The sequence below is a fragment of the Mercurialis annua genome, linkage group LG3 (genome assembly GCF_937616625.2).
Source record: "Mercurialis annua linkage group LG3, ddMerAnnu1.2, whole genome shotgun sequence".
Classification (NCBI taxonomy): Eukaryota; Viridiplantae; Streptophyta; class Magnoliopsida; order Malpighiales; family Euphorbiaceae; genus Mercurialis; species Mercurialis annua.
Genome location: NC_065572.1, coordinates 3,197,506 through 3,220,432, shown reverse-complemented (window position 1 = coordinate 3,220,432; position 22,927 = coordinate 3,197,506). Strand labels below are relative to the sequence as shown.

Genomic DNA, 22,927 nt, shown 5'->3' with positions numbered 1-22,927 from the left:
CATTACGCATTATTATTTCATGTAAAGAACGTTAAGTTTATCACATAAAAAAGAAAAATACTTCAGAAATTGGTACTATAATATAATTACAAATCAACTTTCATCTTTAATGACTAAATAAAATCGAGCAGAGAATAAATTAATGTTATCAACTTCATAATAAACTGAAAAAGCTCACATTTTTTCCAGGCTAAAAATTAACAGAACTGGAGAGAGAGATTTTCTTATTTTAGCTTGCCCTAATTATATACAAGAGTATAACCTCACCTTTCACACATGCTAATAATTGATGAATAATTAGAGAATATTTACTCATAATTTACAGTGATCTTTCAATACCTGTCTAGCAAGATCAAATGCTCCACTACTTTTGTAAATCAAGTGCAAATTATGAGCTGCCTCCCTACGCAGGTCACAATAAACTGGCTTCAGATTTTCCAGATCTGAGGTCTCGATCAGAAGTTTTGGAATGGAGTAATCCTTCTCACGTATTTCAAGCACCTTTTCATAATACAAAGCTGCTAGAGATGCAAGCCCAACGTGGTGATATGCACGGGCAATATTGTATAATGCCTCCTGCAAAGATACCTATATTACAGAAAAATGCAATTTACTATTACATGGAAATTGATGGAAATTTACTGTATTGCAGAAGAGACAATCATGAAAAAATTTCTATTTTGTCCTTCTTGGCGTGACTGAGGGCTGATGCTTAGGCATCAAAACCGTCTACATGCTCTGCTTTAGGGGAAAGTCCTTTATTATCAAAATCTTATCTGCTATGAAGATGCTAGACATCTATTAAATACTTGATCATTCTTTTATCTTGACAGTCTTGTGACTGATTCTCAGGATATCCAGGCTATTGTCATATTTCATTTTGGTGACTAAACTCCAATTCGTTTCATTTTGGTTATTTAACTTTAATTTTATTTCAACAGGAGGTTTTCTGGCCAAAAGTGCATACGTGGTAACCTATATTTGCTTACTTTTGAATGAAAACTTGCCGTGTATGCATAATTTAGCCTAAAAACTTTCTGCTGAAATGAAATTATGTATGCGTGGCAAAGTTTCAAGCAAAAATAAGCAAAAACTGATTGCCATGTATGCATTTTTAGTCGAAAACCTTCCGTTGAAATGTATTAAAGTTCAGATGTGGGTACCTGAGAATCAATTAGCCTTCTTTTGTCACAAGCCAAATTATAATCTTAAATATAATGGTGGAATACAATAAAATGTGTCCAGTTAATATGATAATAAAGATCCCATAAGTAAGACGGTTGATGCAAACCTGGCTACTTTCAGCAAGCTGTAAGTTTTTATAGAGGAAGGATAAGCCTTGAGTAAGACAATGATGCTTATTTTGAAGTCTAAATCCAAGGGCTAAATTGAGCAAGGAAGTTCCTGGATATGTAAACATGGTTTTAAAGTCGAAAGAATGTAATAGGTACATTAATTAGTAAGCTTTCAAAAGAGAAAAAAAAAAATCTTACCAACACAAAGGTTGATTAAATGACTCTCAGACAACAGTTTATAAGCTGTTAAATATTCTCTAGCAGCATCTTGGTGATGGCTGCCCATGCTAAGCTGATGCGCATAAATGACTATAGGTGCTACACTGAAATCATGTTTGCTTCGCATATAACGCAGAAACTTTGCGTGCTTTGAGTAGTTCTTCCCTAATCTTTGATATCATAAGCAAATTCAATGAAAACAGAGAGTTGTAAGTTTGCATTATACATCGTTTGATATTCTAAGGATGAGAAAAGGATCATAATCCATGTCAATATTATAGCCTAAAACGTACAGAAAAGGGAAAATTTTGGACAAAAAGTAAAGAAAGTCATATATTTTGACTTGGTTAGATGAAAAACAAAAATATTTCAAAAAAGGGAAGAATAGTCATAAGCTTCCGGGTACATATCAGAGAGACAAAAGTTTAGCAAAAAACATATATGAAAATTCAGTCCAAACAAGTTTTGGATAGGTTGTGAAATTGAACTTTGCCAACCACAGCAATAATAGTGGCAAGGCTAAAACTTTTTAAGTAATTCCATTTATGAGTACTTGACATTGCATAATGTCTTGCCTTTAGATAATTGCATTCCTCCATTCCACCCTGTCAAATCAGTGAAGGACACAACCCTCTAAACCACAATTATAGTAGGATTGATGACTAAACACCATTATACATGTCAGTAAATGAGAGATAATTTTGGTAATGTTAGACTTGTATGCCTATGATATTATACCTAGCACAAGTCACTCGACTATGTGCCTTTTTTTTCTTTTTGTGTCCATCAATTTATAGAAAACAAAAGTAACTTGTTATCTAAGAAGTTTCATTTAGATATCAACCAACAGCTACCAGTGCACTTTACACATTGTGGGGTTGCTTGTGCGATTTGAATTTTGCCTTTTTTTCCCCTTTATTGAAGAGGGCTATGTTTGTCAAGAAAATTTGGTGATTTTAAGTTTAAAATGAGCATATGAAGGATGTGAATGTTTTTCATGCACTCCTGGGGTGCGTTGGGAACTTAGCATGGAGATAAATCACTATCATATTAAATTTTAGTCATCTAATTCTGATGTACAATTTACAAAGTAGGTTTTTGCTCTCTTGGAGTCCTAATCAGTCAAAGCTAAAAGAGCTTTTACATAAGTTTTTTGAGCATATTTTAGTAAAATCACAGTGCAGTTCATTTAAAGTTTATTTATATCATGCCATGCATATAAGACGTACTTAGAATATGTACCCATGAATCTAACACTTTACCGGCTTGATAATTAAAAATAAAGACCTGCAATTAAATCAATCAAACACCTCTTACATAGATAACATACCTTAGAGTTAATTTGTAATAGCAGTTCCAAGCAGCAAGGCTATATGGATGCTCTATAACAGTGGACCTTACCCACTCAAACCCATGTTTAGGGTCTGTGGTCTTGTATGATATTTCTGCAGAAATAGAGAAGAGACTTTAAGAGTATGCTTAATTCGTTCCTTGATGAAAAGATATTCCCTGTAGCTTCTTTCAGAACAGGATCCGTTGAATAAAACATGGAAATGAAGCTAAAAAGTTTGTAGAAAGAGAATTATGTATGCAAATAAAGAACATTATATCTCTATTTAGTATTTTTAGAGCAAAAGCTCCACTTTTTGGAACTAAGTAACTAACATTAAAGATGAAAAGAGTTTATAAGTTAAGGAATTACGAGCTGCAAGAGACTGAAGTTCTTCCTTCTTTGCAACAGGCAGTTTCTTGTAAGCCATTCTTCGAGTAAGATCAATAATCTCCAGTGCTTCCCAATACCTTTCTAGTGATTGAAGTGACTTGCATAACTATATATCATACGAAAGAGAATGAGACTATAGGTAACAGGAAATGCAACAATGAATATAATCAACAATGATTGACATCCTCAATGATCAAAGAGAACAAAATTTAGCATTCAAAACTATGCAGCTCAAGAGAAAGTAACACATTGCATGGGAGTATAAAAACGAGAGTTAAAACTATGTAGTGTAAAATGAGTGTGTGTTCAAACCTTGTTTACAGTTTGTTATATTATAGGAAGTTCAAGGGGATTAATCCAAGTTAAACATTTACATTAACATCCAATAATAACTCCTGAACCAAAGGTTAATAAGGATAATGTAAAGAGTTTCAATGAGTTCACACTTCACACTCATTTACTTCCTTTTTTTTTAACTCACAAACAAGCCAATTTAATTAAGACTACATTCCTTAACTTTTATTAACTTTACTTTCCATATCATGTAAATTCCTATGCAAAGCCTAAAAGTTTTGAGCAGTAAGAAGAATACAAACATCTATAATCAGATTGTGATGCTCTTCATCCGTTAAAAAATTGGTAATCGAGGGAACTCTGGTTTCTTCTTCCTACATATAACCCAAAAAAAACCAGTGAATCAGGCCCAAACCACAGGAATTTGTGCATAATAAAAAAAACTAGAACATTATTGCATTTAGATGTTGCAATACTTTATTAATTCAAAAACAAGTCCCAATATAATGGGGAGAACAGCATTTTACCATTGATTCAACATCCGAATCATCACTACGGCAATCAAAGCCAGCTGCTCTGTCAGCTGCTTTCTGCTCTTCCTTCTTTTGAAGCAACTTCCTTGCTCTAGAAGCTTTCAATCTAGCTCAGAACATTAATAAATAGTTACTTTGCTAATTTTATGGATGAAACGTTTACAATCTATAATGTGGTAGAATAATATGATTATCTAATCTCACGTTTGCTTGTTGCGAAACTTTTAAACTATTTGATGTGACCAAGGAACTCTTAAATAAATGGCCGCGACATGAAGAAAATCCCCTTATGCACATTATGACAGTGAATTCAAAATGTACAAATACTAGTAACATGCTAAAGCTTGTAAGTCGTGCATGTGTCATGCACCTAAAAGAATATAAAGTGAAATATTCAAGCAACTATCAAAGACAAAAAGAATAGAAAAGAATAAACCTTAATACACCATGAGGCAGGTTATATAATTTTAAAAAAAAAAATATTGCAAAAGAACCTAAATGTAGACACCTGAAATTTGCTACTAGGAGTCTTCTAGTTTAACTTTTATTGGTGGAAACGCAGTCTTGCTAGTTATCATATAAGTACAACTTAAAGATGCCAAGCTTCACATAGAGTATCTTCATATTTCTGGAATCATAAAACTTGTGTTTGTATATCATTAGTTCATGGACTAACACTATTGATCTGAGGATAAAGTAATATTTTGAATTATAAAAAAGCTAAAAACATTCTTCTAATCTACATTCAAGTATTTACTAAGAAAATATTAAATGGGAGGCATTTAAGGAGGCTAAAATATCAAGGAGCTCAATTCATGAAAAATGTTCAAAAGCCAACAATGATTTCCTGAAAAGCTAGTAGACCAACTGAAGAAAAGAAAAATCAAGGTGGTCAATTCATGAAAATATGTTTGCAGATCATTATCGCCTGAGAGGGTCAACCATCACCTGTTTCTGGTTCGTCCTGGACATCAATTCAAAACAGGCCAACAAACACAAGAGGCCTTAACTTTTGTTTATAACCAGTGCATATTAAACTACTCACCGATCCAAGCGGGAAGCCAATGGTCTAACTCTATCAATAACATCATTAGTTTCCGCACCATCCACAATTTGGGTTCTTTTACGGAGAACGCTTGTTGTTAGCCTTTTCTTTACCTAAAATAGATCAAGAACCAAAAAGGGAAAGAAAAATAATATAGATGTGAATGTATTTACACATGAAAATTGATTGATTCTAATCACTGCTTGTTTGGTAAGACCTTTTTTTTCCGGTGCAAATCACATAACAAATCCAGAAAGCAAACGAAAATAAGCTAAAAACCAATACTTCCATACAATAAGCTTAATCACATACGAGTTTTTAAGTCAAACTCTTAAGCAAATGCTTAATTTTAAAAGACAAACACAAGCAAAGAAAGCCTTGCACACATGCCACGATATCAATACGTGCATAAGTCGTTCAAAACCTCAATTGCAAAAATAAGTAAATAAAGACAAAAGAAGGCAAGCACAAAGAATGAAATAACCACAGTTATATAAGATTCGAATTATCAATTGTCGGCAACTGTACTAAGATATCAAGTTGGATTACACATGGGATTTGTTTTTTCATGACAATTTTGGTGAAAATCAGCACTGAGAAAAGAGCTAGATATTAGAAATTCCACACAGCAGCAACGGTTCACTTACCTTCTGCCGAGGGCTTCTCACAGAAAGTGATTCACGGACCAAAGGGAATAGGATGTTGACGAAGTCTTTAAGCATTCCTCTAGATCTATATATGTGGCAAAGCTTCAGTTTTATTTTCTTGTTAAGCCACCATGGATTTTGTGAAGCATAATTCAAATTGCTGATATCTGAACACAAGCCACAAGAGAACATTTGTAAAAAGCCCTCCGCCTCTGAATTACTAACCAGCAGAAGATACAGAATTTTCCAAACTATACCTAACTCTTTCGGAGGTGCTAGCAAAGAAATGGCTTCCTCTCCTTTACCATCTTCAAAGATCAGTGACGCCAAGGACAAACGACAGTCAACATTGTCTTCAAGTGCATGCAAAGCTGAAGGGAAATAATATTCAGCCATAATAACCTCTCTATTTAAACTCTAAGCAACCTAAAATAACAGCCTATAAGGCAAAAGAAGCAAATGAAAGCCACTATAGACAGTATCCAATAAGAAAATGTCACATTTTGGATCTCACAGGGCACTGGAGATATTTGTTAATCCCAAACTTTGAAATAGCAGTAAATGGGCCAGCATATCACCAAAGAGAGAAATACTAGAAATTCAAGTAAACAACTAGAGTACATAATAAAAAATGATCATGGGGAAATTTATAGCAAAATTAAGGTCAAAATATTCCATTTATTAATATTTTGTGAATAAGCTAAAATTAGTTTTCAGTCAATTAGTCTAACTTCAATTAGGAATGCAATAGAAACACTGACCTGGAGAGTCTGCCTAATATGTATAGTTAATCATTTAAATTAAGTCATGAGACCCGCAAGGAGAGGAAACTCAAGTGAACCTATTTCTTCATCTTTATAAGGAAAACAAATCTCAACCAATGCTGCACCACTAGTATGTGTATTGTAATCCCTATGTGAAAGATGATGATTTCATGTTTTGCAAAGATGTAAATGCATATCTGATTTCAGTCAAAGCTTATTGAAGATGTCAGTTACCTTTGTAGAAGAATGCAGTTGCTTTTACTCGATCATTCAACATTAAATAACATTCAGCAATTTTCTCGAGTATATAGCCCTCCTAAAAGGAAACATAAAGAAAAAGCAACATAAAAATCAGCACTGCATGTGAAATCTCATTTAGTATTCACTAGAGATGTATATATGATAAGAACCAATAACACAAATGCTTCTGGTTTCATGCTATACTAATGCTTATGCTTTCATGCACCAATAACACAAATGCTTCTGGTTTCATGCTATACTAATGCTTATGCTTTCATGCATATAAATCTTGCATGCTATTGGAGCAAAGAATTACAGATGCACCAATATATGTATATATATATATATACATAAAAAAACACTTAATTTATGTATATTTTACATGATGCACCAATTTTCAGTGTAAATTAAGATGTAGAAGATGACCGAGACTTCTCCTTACATCTTCAACTCCGGCATCTGGCTCCAACATATGGTAATACTTCAGTGCCAGTTGAACATGCCCGAGATTCATAAACGCATCAGCTACATCTGTAATTAACTTGGCATGATTACAGGCCCTCTCCAGCTTCAGATCACTGAAAAGAATCTAAGAAATGCAAGATGATTCAGCAAAATGAAAAATGCATCCAGGACAATTAAAAAAATGCTAATCATATTCATATGCAAGTTGATATTGTGATGCAGAAATCTAGAAAATGCTTACAATAAACAGATAAAGACCAATTTATTCAGCATCTCACTACAAGGCCTACCATGTGGTAGATGACAGGGCAGAGCATGAGCACTTGTGATGCCCATGTACATTTTCTTTATGGTTCTAGCTTGCTGTTTAACAGCTAACTAACTCAATTGCCAGCATTCCATCCATATTGAACTGAATTAAGCCTGCTTACTGCTACTGGCCAGAAATTGAGCCAAATTGGCGGTAATGAAAAACTTCAAAGATATATCTATAGATGCTTTCTGCTACAGGTTATGCAAAATAGAGATCATTTATAACATAATTTTTAGCTGTTGTAGAAATGGCTTGATCTTAAAGCAAGTAAGAGCAATGATGAAAACATTTTACAAGAGCTGATTAAATAAAGGAATTCAGTCTGACGATGTACAAAGAAAGAAACCAAGGGCATGTTGAATGAGAGTAATTAGAAGAAAGACGAGAAAATATTGGGAAGAAACAAATAACTATTTTCTTACAAAAACAATAAAAAAAGAACTTATAGATCAAGAAATGAAAGGAGAGACAGTAAATATTCAGCATTATTCTGAGCAGTATTTTGCACGGAATGCTCTTTATAACATAGTATTTAGTTGCAAGGCCTTAGTATAACTCCTACATGATTCTATTTGCACCATGATCCTACAGATTTACTGATCTCAGAATATAATAAACATGTCCTTTTGGTGTATTGATATCAGATTTAAGTCCGAGTTTTCTTCAATGTGGATAGACAAACAAAAGAAAGTCATGCGCATGATCTTTGTAACATACAGACAAATAATGACACTTGCAAAAAAATATCAAAGCTAATAAATCAAGAGCTCAACGTGTAAAGCCAAAAAACAGAAAAGAAAAAAATGATTTTTTTTCATCACTTTTGCCTCTTTCTTTCTCTTTTTTAGTTCGGAGCATTTGAGAACTAATTTTAACAATTCAAACAATTAGGTAGAAATCCTACAAACCTCAGCTTTCTCAATATTTTCAAGGTGAAGATGGCAGATTCCTGCTTTGATTTTCAATTGCAAAGGCAATTCATGTCCTGAATAGAAAACCTGGTGAGCATGCTCAATACGTTGCAGAGCACAATTAAATGCATTAGTTTCCATGAGAACAGCAGCTAGTATATCGATCACTATAAAAATATATCCAGATGGATGGTTCTTCAGATAGCCTTCCAAAATGCTGACAGTTCGTTCCGTTTGACCACATTCAGAATACAGCTGACATAAGGAAAACAGTAAAAATTAAAATCCTAATGACGCATATGACAAAAAGGAGAAGAAAATACCATAGCAAAACTCAATAATACAACCATCCATATTTCGAAGAAAATTAATCTGTTTGCATAAAACGGTCAACGAACAGGGAAAATGAGCAAAGTGCAAAACGAGCATTTGGGAAAAGGGAGCCAAGGAAATTTGCAATTTGGTATAATAAATTATCTTTTTACAAAGTTGAAGGTGATACTCGATATACCATCATACAGAAATTAGAAAAAAGATACAAGAAAAATTACTAAAATACAGTTTCTTCACTGAAACTGCAAGCAGAAAATTGTTCGCATTTGCAAGAGGAAACTACTATTGCTAGTTAAGCCTTAGAAGCAAATAACTCACATCTCTATTTTTTAACCAGCAGTAATAAATACCAACCTTTATACAACCAATCATTGACCATCAAGTCTTAAGGCAAGTGCTATCAACAAACCTGTTATTTGACAATGCTAAGGCCCCAAGTTTGAGATCAAATTATGGAGTGATTAAAATAAAACTACGGGATGATAATAAGGGGACGTTAAAAGAATCCAGTAATATTAGAGTTCAATATAGAGAACTGCTCTATCTGTGTCTAAGGAAATTAAAGTATCCAGAAGTTCTTTCTCGGCTCTTTCGTTCATTAAAAATAAATACAGTTGACAGAGAAAGACCAATCAACCGCCTACCATAAAAAGAGAAAACAGCCCCACAACTTAGCAACACAGCACAAAGATAACTGGCAATGCCAGAAGAATAAGTAGCCACATCATACTATTACTTTTTGACCCACTGCATTCTGCTGCATATGAATTTCAAGGAGGAAATTCAGGAACATAAACTGTACTATTCAAAGGAAAATAGATGCAAAGATCACTAAAAATTATGCAAGACTACCAAAAGTCACGGAAAAAAAAAATCAAACAAACATTGAACGAATTCTCTGTATTGACAGGAAATCCAAGTAATTTTCACCGACTGAAACTGATATCAAGTGTTTCCCTTGATGTATTATCCGACTTATCATGGACATTGTGCATTTTCTAGAAAAGCACTATCGTGGTGATATTAGCCTACACCTTTCACTGGAGTTATAAAAAATCAAATTAGATTTGAACTTATTCCTAAGATTATCATGGACAATAATTCAACTAAACTCAGCCACCATCAAATTGGCCTTAGACTACACTTTCATCGAGGTTATACAATGCTAATTGTCAAGACATTACTAACTGCTTGGAGCCAGGCCATTGTCTACCTCATGTCTTCTTCACTCAATTAACTTGCATCCATCGCTGCCGAACATTAATAGGTATATGTCACTAATTTGTTTACATAAGCACAAAGAATTTCTTACGTTTCCATGCATCAATGTTTGCATCCTCACCTAAACTATACTAATTCCTTTGTCCATTAGGTAGTACCACATGTCACTAGTCGGTCCAACTGTGGTCTTCTAGGCTTTCCCTTTAGCTTGAAAGAAAATTTCTGCTTCTCCATATTACCAACCTGTATTAAGTTGAACAAGATAGCTTTGGATGACCTCCAATACCTCCGGGTTAGTCCAACTTATCTTGTTATTTCTTACCGTAATAGCAATGCACATATGGTGCTTTAGTTTTACATAATTTGAAGCCCTGAAATAATTGACTGCTCTGCCGTCACTCCAGCTTCTGGTTAACCTCACAAATGGGTTTCATCAACCTATAGGTATCGTAAGAGAAAAAAATACACAACCAGCAAAATATTCTTGCTTCACTATTATAACTCAAACAAAATTAATACCAAAAGCTACTAAGGCGATTTTTGGTGTATATTGACCAGCACAAGATTTTTTTCTGGTATAACAGTAAGACCTAATAGCCAATATGCCAATGACTTCTTATTTGCTCTCTTCTTTAGGTATCAGCTAATAACATTAAGTTAGTAGTAGTATTGCTGGTTCTCATTCAATACTAAGATTTAAAGATGTGTGCAGCACCTTTTCCACAAATACCAGGTATTAGATCCCAAATCAAAATTAATTAGATTATTGAAAAAATTAGGAATTACATCATAGCATAGCAAGCCATATCTTAATAAATAAATAAATATAAGCTTTAAGAAGTAAAGAGAAAGATCACATTAAAACCTCAGCAGCTCTCTTGAGAGCTTCAACATCTTCAGGACAAATTTGTGATATTTGCTCAAAAGATTCAGCAGCCTTTTGTAAATTTCCAATTTTGACATAAAGCAATGCCTGACATTTTCTGAGTGCAACATCGTTCGGATCTGCTGTTATAGCTTTAGAGAGGCAATTCAATGCTCGAGCAACATCTCCTCGTTCACTACATTCCATTCAAATTAAATAGTTAACTAGATATTAGTGAGGGAACTATAGCAAAAAAAAAAGTTAATTTTGAGAAATTCCTAGTGTCATTTGATTAATACTCTCCATTTGAATAACAAAAGACCCTAAAGCGGAAGTACATTTACATCCGGGCTCTTGTTATCATTATACATCCCTCCTACAAGCTATTTAAATGCAATATAATTGCACATAAGGATAATTTTATTTCTTTATTAAATAATAAGATTTATTGCATTAAATAGTGAAGTTGAAGAGAGTACATACTTGTGCCATTCGAAAAGCTCCCTCCACAAAGAACACTCTTTTGGCATAATGCCTGCTGCAACTGTTTTAAATCCCATTGCTTTTTCAGTATTTCCAAGTAACTCATAGATAATTCCCAGTGTATGGTATGATTCAGGAACATGCGGTGCTACTCTAATAACTTCCTTCAGAGCAGACATGGCCTGTTAACATATTTAGGAGAGTCGGCAAAGAGGAATTACTTTGACTAGTATAGTGGGCTCCGCAGTCAGCCCCCATTCAAATATAGGGGGTCTAAAAATTGAATAAAGAACACTCAACAAAATTAAAGAATCCATCCAAACCAAACAATATAGCTAGAGATCACAAAGCATAAATTTCTAGCAATTGAAAGCATGTTTTATTTGGCATAATTTTGAGTTCACTTGTTTTAGTCTACTATATGGGAAAACAAAATAATTGCAAGCTGAAAAATAAATTAGTGTACGAAAGAAAAAAAGCCTTCTTCAGATCAATTATATAGTTAAAATATACAGATATGTTTCCATATACCCACTAGTCCGTTACCCACTGCTTAATAATACTGTCAACCTACATTGATAGACATCCTTTATCACAATTCACATACCTTCTACATTAATTAGTATTGTATTGCAGTAACTTTAAAACCAAGAAGATTACCTCTTCATAGCGACCATGTGCAGAGGCAACAGTAGCATATCCAAGCATCTTTGTAATTTCAGGACTGAGTTGCTTCTTTGACCCTTTCCTCCTTCCTCTTTTCTTAGGCTGTATAAGATACAGAATATGAACCGCATGATATACGCCATACAACCGACAATGCATACATTCTCATAGTACACACGCATAATCTCTTATAATAGACAATAGAGATCATATCTAGTAGCCAAGAGTCTGCAATCAAATTTCTTTTGATCTCAAGGAAGAATCGAAGAGATACTTGACACTTAAAAACTGAAGTTATACATGTAAAACATTCCCTCACAGAGATAGAATCACGCAATTTCTATCAATATTTATTTTACTAAAGCTTCCGTGAACAGAATCTGCCGTCACGAAAATTTTAAAAGTTCTAATGCATTTTACTTTATCGTGAAAGTTGATTTTAATGCATTTATTTATACAGTTAGTAGAAAACCCAAATATCAAAAGGTTTGAGTATAAGAAGACCTTGCGAGACTTTCTCCTCCGTGTACCATGATTAATAGCTTGCAATATTTCTTCTCTCGAAGCACCAGTTATAGAATCCAGCCTGGCCGTCTTCACTGATCCTGAGCTGTTAAATTAAAATAAAAAACATTATAATTACATAAATTGCGTTCGTAATTAATATTAATTTTGTTGAATAGAGAGATTCATGGAACTAACCAGGCACCAGTGTCAGATAGTTCTTTACGTTTTCTAGACGCAAGAGCTTCATAGTCAATCCGATCAAATTGCTGATGTTGATGATCGTAATTTTGATCAATGGAATCTAACGTATTCTCCTCAACTAAGGCTAAATCTAGGTTTAACTCGTCATAATCTTCTTCTTCTTCTTCTTCGGCTTCTTCTCCTTGTTTTTCTTGTTCTACAGCCTCCTCCTCCTCCTTTGCCTCCGCCTCCTCTTCGTCGCCACTGTCTATCAAATTTAAAGCGTATTGTTCAAATTTCTCCATTTTTACTTAAACGAATCTGTTTTGAAGCAGCTGCTACAGTCTCTAATGAACAACGAGGTTTGCTATCACGGTAGTGCTTTTATTCCAATTCAGTCTGAAAATATCATAAAGGGGATGAGGGGGGAAAACAGCAGTAAATTGCTCCTTAGGTTTAGGCGTGTAAACGAACCGAGCTGTTCAGCTCGACAAGAGTTCGGTTTATGTTCGTTCCTAATCTAAAGGAACGGAGCTCGACCTTATTTTTATGATTGTTAATTAAACGAGCCGAAAATGAACATAGTGGTGTTTGGCTCGTTTAAGTTCACAAACAGCTCAGTTAGTGGCTCGAACGGACATTTAGTTTAAATCTCGGCTCGGCTCGGTTCATATACACCATATTAAGGTTTGAAAATTCGTAATGCATAATGACATTACAGTATTTAAACGGGTCTTGAGTTATGATTTGAATTATCAATTAATAATCTCACGAAATAATATTAATAGGGATTAATTAGTATTAGTATTATTATATAATCCCTCTATTCTTAAATACATGTCTTTCTAAAGTTTTAAAAATATTTGATATTGGTCGTGATCTCACATTTTTGCGGCGGAATCAAGTTAATATTTAAATTAATTGATTATCAAGTTAATACTAGTTTGCTTTACAAGTTGTCTGATTCAGTAGAATCAGTACTAATAAGAAGCTCTTTTGTAACTGAGTCGATAATCAACTCAGCAACTCGGCAAGATGATTTTTAGTGGGCCACATCGCCACATCAACGGCGCAATTACCTTCTAATTGGCCAGTTAGACTTTTAAAACCCCCGTCGAGCAATATCACACGCTAAGTGGCATATCTGGTAATTATTATCAACATCACGCCGTTTTTGTTACCGGCTAACACATTTACTCCTTCACTAAGTTTTCCCTCCACGACTAGACATTAGACTAAAATTTTCTTTTACTTTCTCGACAACCAAACAGGAGTGAAGGATAGTGAATTATTTACAGATTCTGTTATTGAGAAATCAAATTGTAGAGAGAACAAAGGAAATGAAGCACATTTTTAAGAAGTTACATATCGGAAGTAATCACGAGCCAAACAACAACAACCGATCAAACGAAACACTATCATCATCGCCGTCGCAGTTATACACCTCCGATCACCACCGTCTCGCTTCCACAGGAAATGATCTAGCGACTCCTCCGTCGACGTCATCGCCATCGCCACCGGCAACAACTAATTCCATCTCGAATTTTAGTAACAGTAGTAATAAAAATAACGGTACGGACGATTTCTTGATATCGGAGGAGGAATACCAGCTGCAGATAGCGCTAGCACTGAGCGCGTCGAAATCGGAGAATAGAGAAGATCATGAAATTGATCAGATCCGTACGGCGACGCTTCTGAGTTTGGGAGGGAATCATCAGAGTCATAATTATGATCATAATTATAATCATCGGATGGATATGGTTAGGGATAAAGGAGGAGAGGTTTCTGCTGCTGCTGCTGCTGAAGCTTTATCGAGGCAGTATTGGGTTAGTATGGTGTTCTTGAGTTTGCCACGTGGATTGAATTAAAATAACCTGTTGAGCTAATATATTTGATTCTGTATTGATTGTATTAGGGTTTATTAACTGATTCGAGCGTCGTGTAGATTATTAAGGTAGCTGGACTATTGTTGAGTTCTGCAAGTGAGAGATTAGGGTTATTATGATTAGGATTAAGTAGTTTGTAAATAGTAGTTTGTAATTCTTCATTTACGTATAGAAGTAGAGATGCTATCCAGTGATATTTAGTATCCTAGCAAGTAGCAAGTAAATAGCCAATAGGTGTCGGCTGAAATTTATTGTTTCATTGGAGAAATAAGCTGGTTTTTGTTATGGTTAGAATTAGGTAGTCTGTACTCCTTCAGGATTTACATACAGAAGTAGAGATACTACTCAGTGATATATTATATTCTAGCAAGTTAGTTGGGTGTCGGCCGAGTTCCTCTTAGTCTCTGTTTGATTTCTGATGCTTGATATTAAGCATGGATCCATGAATTTCGGAATATGATTATCAATGCTTGCATTACCCTTATTGTGCAGTTATCAGAGTTTAACTGTTACTTAAATTTTTACCTCCATTTAGTGGTATACGAAGCTTGGTTGTGTGTTTATGGTGTATTTATGACATACTTATATCTTATGGTGTTGGATTGAAAGCTAGTTAAATTCAGTTTAAAGTAACTTATTTAATTCACTCTTTCGTTGGACAATGGAAATATCATTTTTCATTAAAAAACTGTTTGATTTATGGAATAGGTTCGGAATAGAATAACCATTCCGTATAGAGTAGCTATTCTTTACTTCGTGGAATAGTAACTTCATGGTATTGCTATTCCATTATTTCATGGAATAACCGAATAAGCACTCCTCTCAAAAAGTAAAGAATAGTTATTCCAGTCCTTAGGAATAGTTTTTCTTATGAATAGGTATTCTACTCCATACCTATTACATTTGATGAACCAAACTTAACCTAAGACCTTTTTATATCCAAGAATTTTAACTATTGTGCTCACATATGATGCTGCCAGATAATATAGCCCAATGACTATTTTCCTTGACATGTACTTCACCTAAATTTAATGCGCTTAATTGAAGTAGATGGTTTTTATGAGGTGTGATGTATTCCCAAAATGAGTGGCACTCCTATACTTTGCCTCAAATTTTTTAAGGCTCTCCTAAATGCCAGCAGTACCTGAACTTGCGTTTCTCCCATAAGTTTCTGTTGGATATTGTTGTCTTACTTTTATTTGCCTTGATTTGTTTTCTACCGACACCAGGAATACAATGTCCTTGACTATGAGGAGAAAGTAGTGGATGGTTTTTATGATGTGTTCTCCACAAGTCCAATAGTCCAAGGAAAAATGCCATCTCTCACAGAATTAGAAACAAGCCCTGAAAATTCTGGTGTTGAAGCAGTAGTTGTCAACCGAGCAATTGATAATGCATTAGAAGAGTTGTTGCAAGTTGCAGAATGTATTGCTCTAGATTTCTCTGCTAAAAATGTTGCCATTCTGGTCCAACGGCTAGCAGAATTCGTTACAGAGCATATGGGTGGGCCAGTAAAAGATGCTAACATAATGTTGGCAAAGTGGACAGAACATAGCTCAGAGTTGAGGAAATCGCATTACACAAGCTTGATACCTATTGGGTCCATAAAAATTGGATTGTCTCGGCATCGGGCTTTACTTTTTAAGGTGATATTTATATCTCTCATTTAGTGACTAGTTTCCGCAGGTTTTTGTCTAGTGAAGATCTTGTTCTACCTTGTTTGACTACCTAGATTTTTTTTTTGTTCATTATCTTCTTAACTTTGCTGCAGGTGTTGGCTGACAGTATAAAGTTCCCTTGCCGACTGGTGAAGGGTAGTCACTACACTGGTATAGAGGATGATGCTATCAACATAATAAAATTAGGAGAAGACAGGTTAGCATTATTTGTTTCCATTTTTTTATTGCTTGGACACTTGAATGATTACAAGGCTCATGTCAACATGTGTGTTTGTCTCTGTACTTCAACTTTGTCTACATTAAGTACATTCTTCGCTCTTTCAAACTGCAACTTCTCCATAAAGTGATATGATAGGAAATACATATCACTATCAGAATCTATAGATGTAGGCCTGTTCATGATACTCCGTTACTTACCATTATACACTGATTGTATGATCCAGTTATTGGGGCAAAGCAACTGAAGAACGTACAACTTATTCTTCATTATTTTGTTTCACTCAAGCTTCATGTATCTAGATTAGTTTAGGGTTTTTTACCCAACCCCCTACAGATCCCTATCATTTTCTTTCCTTACAATTGACATGGAAAGGAATATGTATTTTTTTCTATTCATAAATTTTTTATCTGTTGTTGCTGGGAGCAGCCTTTTTTCCTCATTGACTGGTCATCAGTGTGATGTTTTTGGTGTTAAAAAGGCTCCGGCTTAGGCCACATATAAATGCATCTGGAGATGGTCAAGGGATTACAATACACATCAATGTCCCAGTGCCAAGTTTAGAGTTAAAAGTCTTAGCATATCATATTTTTCGTCATGTGACCTACCGCCCTTCTTTTGATGCTAGAATATGTCTATTATTCTTTTACATGTAGTTTCACTTTCATAGATAAACATAAGAGTAAATCGTACCTGTCCTTTTCTCCCTTCCTTAGTTTAATGTCAAATCCAACAAAAATTCTCATTTTCAGAAGATCTATTGAGTAACTCGATTGTCCTTGCTCACATGCTCTTGAATGTAGATAAAATAGTGCGCAATTTTGTTGTCTTTTTTGTACATGCATGTGAATTTGGCTGGTAGACGAGACCTATTTCCGGTTGTTTTTTCTTCTAAGCTGTGAATTTCTGGATTGCAGAGAGTTCTTGATTGATCTCATGGCAGATCCTGGGACGTTAATTCCAGCTGATGTTCTAAGTTCAAAAGAAACTACCTTTAAATCATATAATCCAAACATCAGTAAAAACCCCGGGGTTCTTTCTTCTGATGAGTCTGGAGTTGTTTATGCTAGTTCAAGTCCTTTACTTGGTGAAGGTAGTAGTCACAACTCTTCGGTGAATGGTAATTTGTCACAGAATAGAAGCTCAAGTAATGAAACTGCAGAATCCTCGACTTCATTCTTTGGTGGCAGTCATGATGTCGGTGTTGGCTTTTCTGGAGGACCTAGTAAAGCAGCTTCTTCTAATCAACAAGGTAATATATCCTCTCTAGCTATTGGATCTTCTCTGTACAAGGGGAATCGTGGAGCCCAGGAAGATACTATGCGGATGAATATCAATGTAGTACCATATGGTCAGAATAGTTCGGAAGATTCTAACAACCTTTTCTCAGATCTTAATCCATTTCAGTTCAAAGGAACTGCTAAAAGTTTCATGCATAACAAACCTGCTGAGAATAATATTGGGGACTTTCATGGGCAAAGAACTAATCTCCTTCCTGGTAGACCCCCTGCACCATTGATGTGGAAAAATCGACATGCATACAATGAAGTCCCTAAGAAAAAAGAATATGATTATATGGACGGACTCTTTCCAGGCATTAGTCGTGAACCAAATGGCTATAATCAATCATCTTTGGCTTCGACAAGCTCAACTATGTCAGAGAAGGTTTATTCGCAGGGCTTACGATTATCCAGTAATTTAAATGCATCCGGCAGAGATGGTAATGCAAGGAATTCTTCAAGTGGTACCACTTCGGCTTTGGCATCTGGAATAAATCAATGCTATAACTCTTCTTTTGTTGAGGATGTAAACTCAAACTATAAGGAAAATCCTAGGGATGCAATCCAGAATGACACACAAGCCATTGTTAAAGATAGTGAAGATAATGAAATTGGTTTCCAAGATCGTAGAAAGTGCACGCATGACAGATTTATGGGGGTCAATCTGAAACTGAAGGAACCTGAAAGTCCTAGCTCATCAATTGGTTCTGTCGCAGACAGGGTTCAACAAGTTATTGATGATGTAGATGTAGGTGAGTGTGAAATTCCTTGGGAAGATCTGGTTCTCGGTGAAAGGATTGGACTAGGTAAGACGTATATCTATTGAAGTTTTGTGTTGTGTTTAACTATCCATTAATCATGGTTTATAATGGCTAAGGTCAATTTGCAAAATGGTGCTTACACAAGTATATTTAGGCACGAACCTCAACTCAACTAAGATAAAAAAAAATGGACACCATTAATAAATGCATCAACATCCAGACAATAAGCGGCATTCCGTCACCATTTTTTGTTTGTCTTTTTAGATAACGTTTTCTGTTTCGTTGATATCACATTATGCTCATTCCAATAGGAAATAAATCACATCTTTTAGTTAGCCTGTACTAAAAGGAGTGGAATATTTAGTTATGTAATTTGTTTAAAGTGGATTATTCAAGTGGAAGAAAATATTATTTTGACATTCCAGACGATTTTTTTCATAGAGTTATTATGTTTGTAAAGTTAGTTCCCGGAGAAGATGTTCTGAAATCAAAACCCAATTAGGCCTTTATCTGTAATGAGGTGGACCGCTTTGCATGGTGTTGAGATAATATTATCGTTGGAACCTCACCCGTAAGCTTGAGCTTTTAGGTGTCTGACATGGTATCAGAGCCTCTATAATTGAAAGGTCTAGAGTTCGACCCTTGGCAACCCTCATTTGGTTAATTAAAATATTTGAGCACAAGATGAGGTGGGTTTGTGTGTTCGTTTGTTCACACTTCAAGTCCAATGGGCATTTGCATGAGGGGATGTGTTAAGATAATATTATTGTTGGGAGTCTCACCCATCAGCTTGAGCTTTTGGGTGAATTGGTTATCTGACACATGGTAAAATGATAGTTTCTTAAGATAAACCAATTTAAGTATTATATGATGCTAATGAAGCTATAGCTTCAATATCTTGTACAACTATTGTTGGAAGAGTGGTGTTCTTTTAATGCTTGCAAATTAAGATGCGTTTGGCTGATTCTTTAGTGTTTCTTTGCTGGTTCTCACCTGCTTCCTATATTTGTCTCTCATGTTTCCTTGTGGCAGGCTCGTACGGGGAGGTATATCATGCTGACTGGAATGGCACGGTGAGCCTGATTTTCCCAGCATTCGCTGGCATTTACTTCAATTTGTTACATTCTGGGATTTATTTATCACAGAAATTAGTTAAATAAGACTAAGCTTATTTTCATGGCATTCTGGTCCGGTCTTCTCTTAATCTTTTTCATTCTTGACTTGTTGCTGTCTTCATTTGGTGTATGTTTACAAGTTCATAGTATGTAAATGATGATTTTGCTTCACATTCTGAATCTGAAATTCACATTGTAAGTTTAGTTGAAATGGTAATTAGAAAACGAACACTTGTCACTTTGCATAATAATTATTCTCCTATTTTTACTAACTGCTATAGTTAGATAGTTCAATTCTTGGTCAGAGGTCATACTAGAGAGTTTCTGGCTTTAACTGTATTGATCTTTTTGAACTTTGGGAGGAAACTGATTTAGACTTTCAATTTCTGACTTCTGGAAAACTTACAGGAGGTTGCTGTGAAGAAATTCCTAGACCAGGATTTCTCAGGTGCTGCTTTAGCTGAATTCAAAAGAGAAGTAAGCAATAGATTATTTTTCTGTACGCATTATGATTGTGTTCTCAGCTCACTTTTCTTTTGATAAGCACTTTTCTGCTAACCTAAAAAAATCTTTTTTTCTCTAGTGTCTTGTTTATGATCTAGCAACTTGAGGACCGCAAGCGTAGAAACAACTTAAAGTCAGATATGTCTTATCGAAAAACTAAAACAGAAGACGGGCAAAAAAAGAAGGGATATAAAAAAAATTCATAAAAACATATATGAAAAATGACACAAATGGCATATTTGCTAATATGTAATATGTGATATGTAATATGTAATATGTAATATGTTGTAATTTATTGTTAGTATATTATTAAAATATATCAAAATTATATGATTTTTTTTTAACACAAAATAAATGAGCCTCTCTAGAAGGTTATATTAGTGTCTTATTTCCCCCCTCGCAGTCAGTTTCACTTTTTGTCCTTGTCATGTGTATAAAACTTGGGGCATAGTATCCGTGTAAGAGATGATGATCATTTCCTAGTCCAAAATTATTGACCTTGGATGGTGATGCTTGCCTTTTGGTGTAGGTGCGAATTATGAGGAGACTGCGCCATCCAAATGTTGTTCTATTTATGGGAGCTGTTACACGTCCCCCGAACCTCTCTATCATTTCGGAGTTTCTTCCTAGGTATTATGTCATATCTTTCAAATAAGTTATATTTTTACCGAAGAAACAAGTCGCTAGCTGTCTCTATTAATATGTGTCTGCTCAATGCTTGTTTCATATTCGCAAACTTCTATTGTTAACGATGTCTGGATGATATTTGACTTGGTAGGGGGAGTTTATATCGGATTGTTCATCGTCCTCATTGTCAAATTGATGAGAAGCGTAGAATTAAAATGGCTCTCGATGTGGTATGGAATTATAAAAATTTATTCTGTATTCTTGGAGTTCAGCATCTTTGTGTTAACTACTAACCGTTCCACATGTTGCAGGCGAGGGGTATGAATTGCTTGCATTCCAGTATACCAACAATTGTTCACCGGGATTTGAAGTCACCAAATCTTTTGGTTGATAAAAACTGGAATGTCAAGGTATGTGGACTTGTCTTGTATTTGTTTGTTTTTTTGGCGTCTAAACTATTGTTTGAATTCATTATTCTGTCTCTTTTGGATATCTTTCTAACATAAATTATTTCAAAAGCTTGCACATGTTACATGCATATTTGCATTGATTTGGTATAACAATGGAAATTACCTATCACCATGTTCTAGATTTTTTTTATTAGCTTTAGAATTAGTCAACTGTTATTCAGGTTGGTTTTTGTAACTTACTGAAAGCTAATAGACTATACAGGGGTCATCCCTTGAAAGTTGAAAACTGGAATGGTGTAGAGCTAATGTTGGCTGCTTTTACAAATTGAATTTGGTAATGGACTTTTGACAAACTGTTGTTTCTCTTTGCAGGTTTGCGATTTTGGATTGTCTCGCTTGAAGCATAATACCTTTTTGTCATCCAAATCAACTGCAGGAACGGTGAGTTTGTCCTCTTAATAAATATTTGATGGGTATCATTTAGAGACTGCAGGTCGTATTTATCTTAAACTAGATGCCTCGCCTCTGATTTTTTGTCTTTTATGTGTTAGCCTGAGTGGATGGCACCAGAAGTTCTCCGCAATGAACCCTCAAATGAGAAGTGAGTTGTTTGTTTTTTCGTTTTTTGTAGCCGAAAACTCGTATATTGCTGAAATTCTCATTTGTTCTCTTAACAAGGTGAATTACAAATAGTTTGAAATAGTACATGGATTTTGCTCGTTTTAATAAGTGGGTTAGTTGGTCTTTGCGTTTGCTTGATAATGTATGATAAAATTGCCGGAGAAACCTAGACTAGGCGTATATCATAGCAGTGGTGTCTGCGGCATGGATAAGATGATTATACTGATGTAATGGCTTGCACTAAATGGCAGGTGTGATGTATATAGTTTTGGAGTCATTCTTTGGGAGCTTTCAACACTAAGATTGCCATGGAGTGGGATGAACCCTATGCAAGTTGTGGGTGCAGTTGGTTTCCAGAATCGTCGCCTCGAAATTCCCAAGGATATTGACCCTCTAGTCGGAAGGATAATTTGGGAATGTTGGCAGACGTGAGTCGAATACGAAATTTTAAAAATATGATGTGTCTATAATCTTCCTTCATGAACACGAATTAACTTCTAATTTCTTGTGTTTCTGGCATGTTGCTCGTCAGTGATCCAAACTCGCGTCCTTCGTTTGCAGAGCTAACAACAGCTCTGAAGCCTTTGCAGCGTCTTGTCATCCCTGCACATCTCGATCTACCAAGCTCACCTCTACAGCAGGAAATCTCAGTAAATTCTACACCTTGAAGTGTTCCAACTAGTCAATTGTGAATAATGAGATTATTCTTGTTTATTTTGCTGTGTTGAAGCTAGTGTATGTAATTTATAAATTTCAAACAAAAAGAAAAGCAAAGAGAATAGGAAAAACAACAAAATATTAATAGGAGGAAAAAAAAACCATATAGTAGTCACTATGTATATAAAGAATGTGGTAATATGTGTATTTTTTGTACAGATGAATGGAGAATATGTGGGCGGATTGAATAACTTTAGTTTGTAAAATGTGGTAATATATGTGCGTAAAACCAACTAGATGGGAATTAATGTGCCTTCTCAAATTTTTATGTTTGTAGCACTTGAGAGTTGAGATGTATTCTGCATATTCTTTTATGCAATGGAATATCCAGGTTTCATCATCTTCTGTCCGAATGTTATCAGGTCGATATCATTCTTTATCTTATTAATCCAATAAAAGATTATTT

The 22,927-nt window shown here is 34.9% G+C and overlaps 2 protein-coding genes across 2 annotated transcripts; one reads left to right on the top strand and one right to left on the bottom strand.

Annotated features, from left to right (window-relative positions):
• Window positions 1-135: 135 nt before the first annotated feature.
• LOC126673340 (uncharacterized) lies at window positions 136-13,246 on the bottom strand. The gene is made up of 18 exons (XM_050367440.2): window positions 12,720-13,246; window positions 12,522-12,627; window positions 12,012-12,119; window positions 11,352-11,533; window positions 10,869-11,064; window positions 8,447-8,704; window positions 7,203-7,349; window positions 6,755-6,836; window positions 6,014-6,127; window positions 5,757-5,923; window positions 5,110-5,222; window positions 4,059-4,170; window positions 3,834-3,905; window positions 3,217-3,343; window positions 2,845-2,959; window positions 1,494-1,684; window positions 1,292-1,404; window positions 136-588 (listed from the first exon to the last, which is right to left on the bottom strand). The coding sequence occupies exons 1-18, from the start codon at window positions 13,007-13,009 to the stop codon at window positions 313-315; spliced, it is 2,769 nt and encodes a 922-aa protein (XP_050223397.1). The 5' UTR covers window positions 13,010-13,246; the 3' UTR covers window positions 136-312.
• Window positions 13,247-13,873: 627 nt separating this feature from the next.
• LOC126670983 (serine/threonine-protein kinase EDR1) lies at window positions 13,874-22,712 on the top strand. The gene is made up of 13 exons (XM_050364660.2): window positions 13,874-14,530; window positions 15,820-16,236; window positions 16,362-16,465; window positions 17,404-18,572; window positions 19,560-19,600; window positions 20,051-20,119; window positions 20,676-20,776; window positions 20,925-21,003; window positions 21,085-21,183; window positions 21,556-21,624; window positions 21,735-21,784; window positions 22,056-22,232; window positions 22,337-22,712. Exons 1-13 carry the CDS (start codon window positions 14,045-14,047, stop codon window positions 22,470-22,472), a joined length of 2,997 nt encoding a protein of 998 aa, XP_050220617.1. The 5' UTR covers window positions 13,874-14,044; the 3' UTR covers window positions 22,473-22,712.
• The last annotated feature ends 215 nt before the right edge of the window (window positions 22,713-22,927 follow it).

Coding starts and splice junctions, on each gene's coding strand:
- LOC126673340 (XM_050367440.2), bottom strand. CDS start 13,009: ATGGAGAAATTTGAACAATACGCTTTAAATTTGATAGACAGTGGCGAC. Junction 12,628..12,719: donor CTATCTGACACTGGTGCCTG/GTTAGTTCCATG, acceptor TTAATTTAACAG/CTCAGGATCAGTGAAGACGG. Junction 7,350..8,446: donor AAAATATTGAGAAAGCTGAG/GTTTGTAGGATT, acceptor TGCATTTCTTAG/ATTCTTTTCAGTGATCTGAA.
- LOC126670983 (XM_050364660.2), top strand. CDS start 14,045: ATGAAGCACATTTTTAAGAAGTTACATATCGGAAGTAATCACGAGCCA. Junction 16,466..17,403: donor ATAAAATTAGGAGAAGACAG/GTTAGCATTATT, acceptor TCTGGATTGCAG/AGAGTTCTTGATTGATCTCA. Junction 20,777..20,924: donor ATTTCGGAGTTTCTTCCTAG/GTATTATGTCAT, acceptor TTGACTTGGTAG/GGGGAGTTTATATCGGATTG.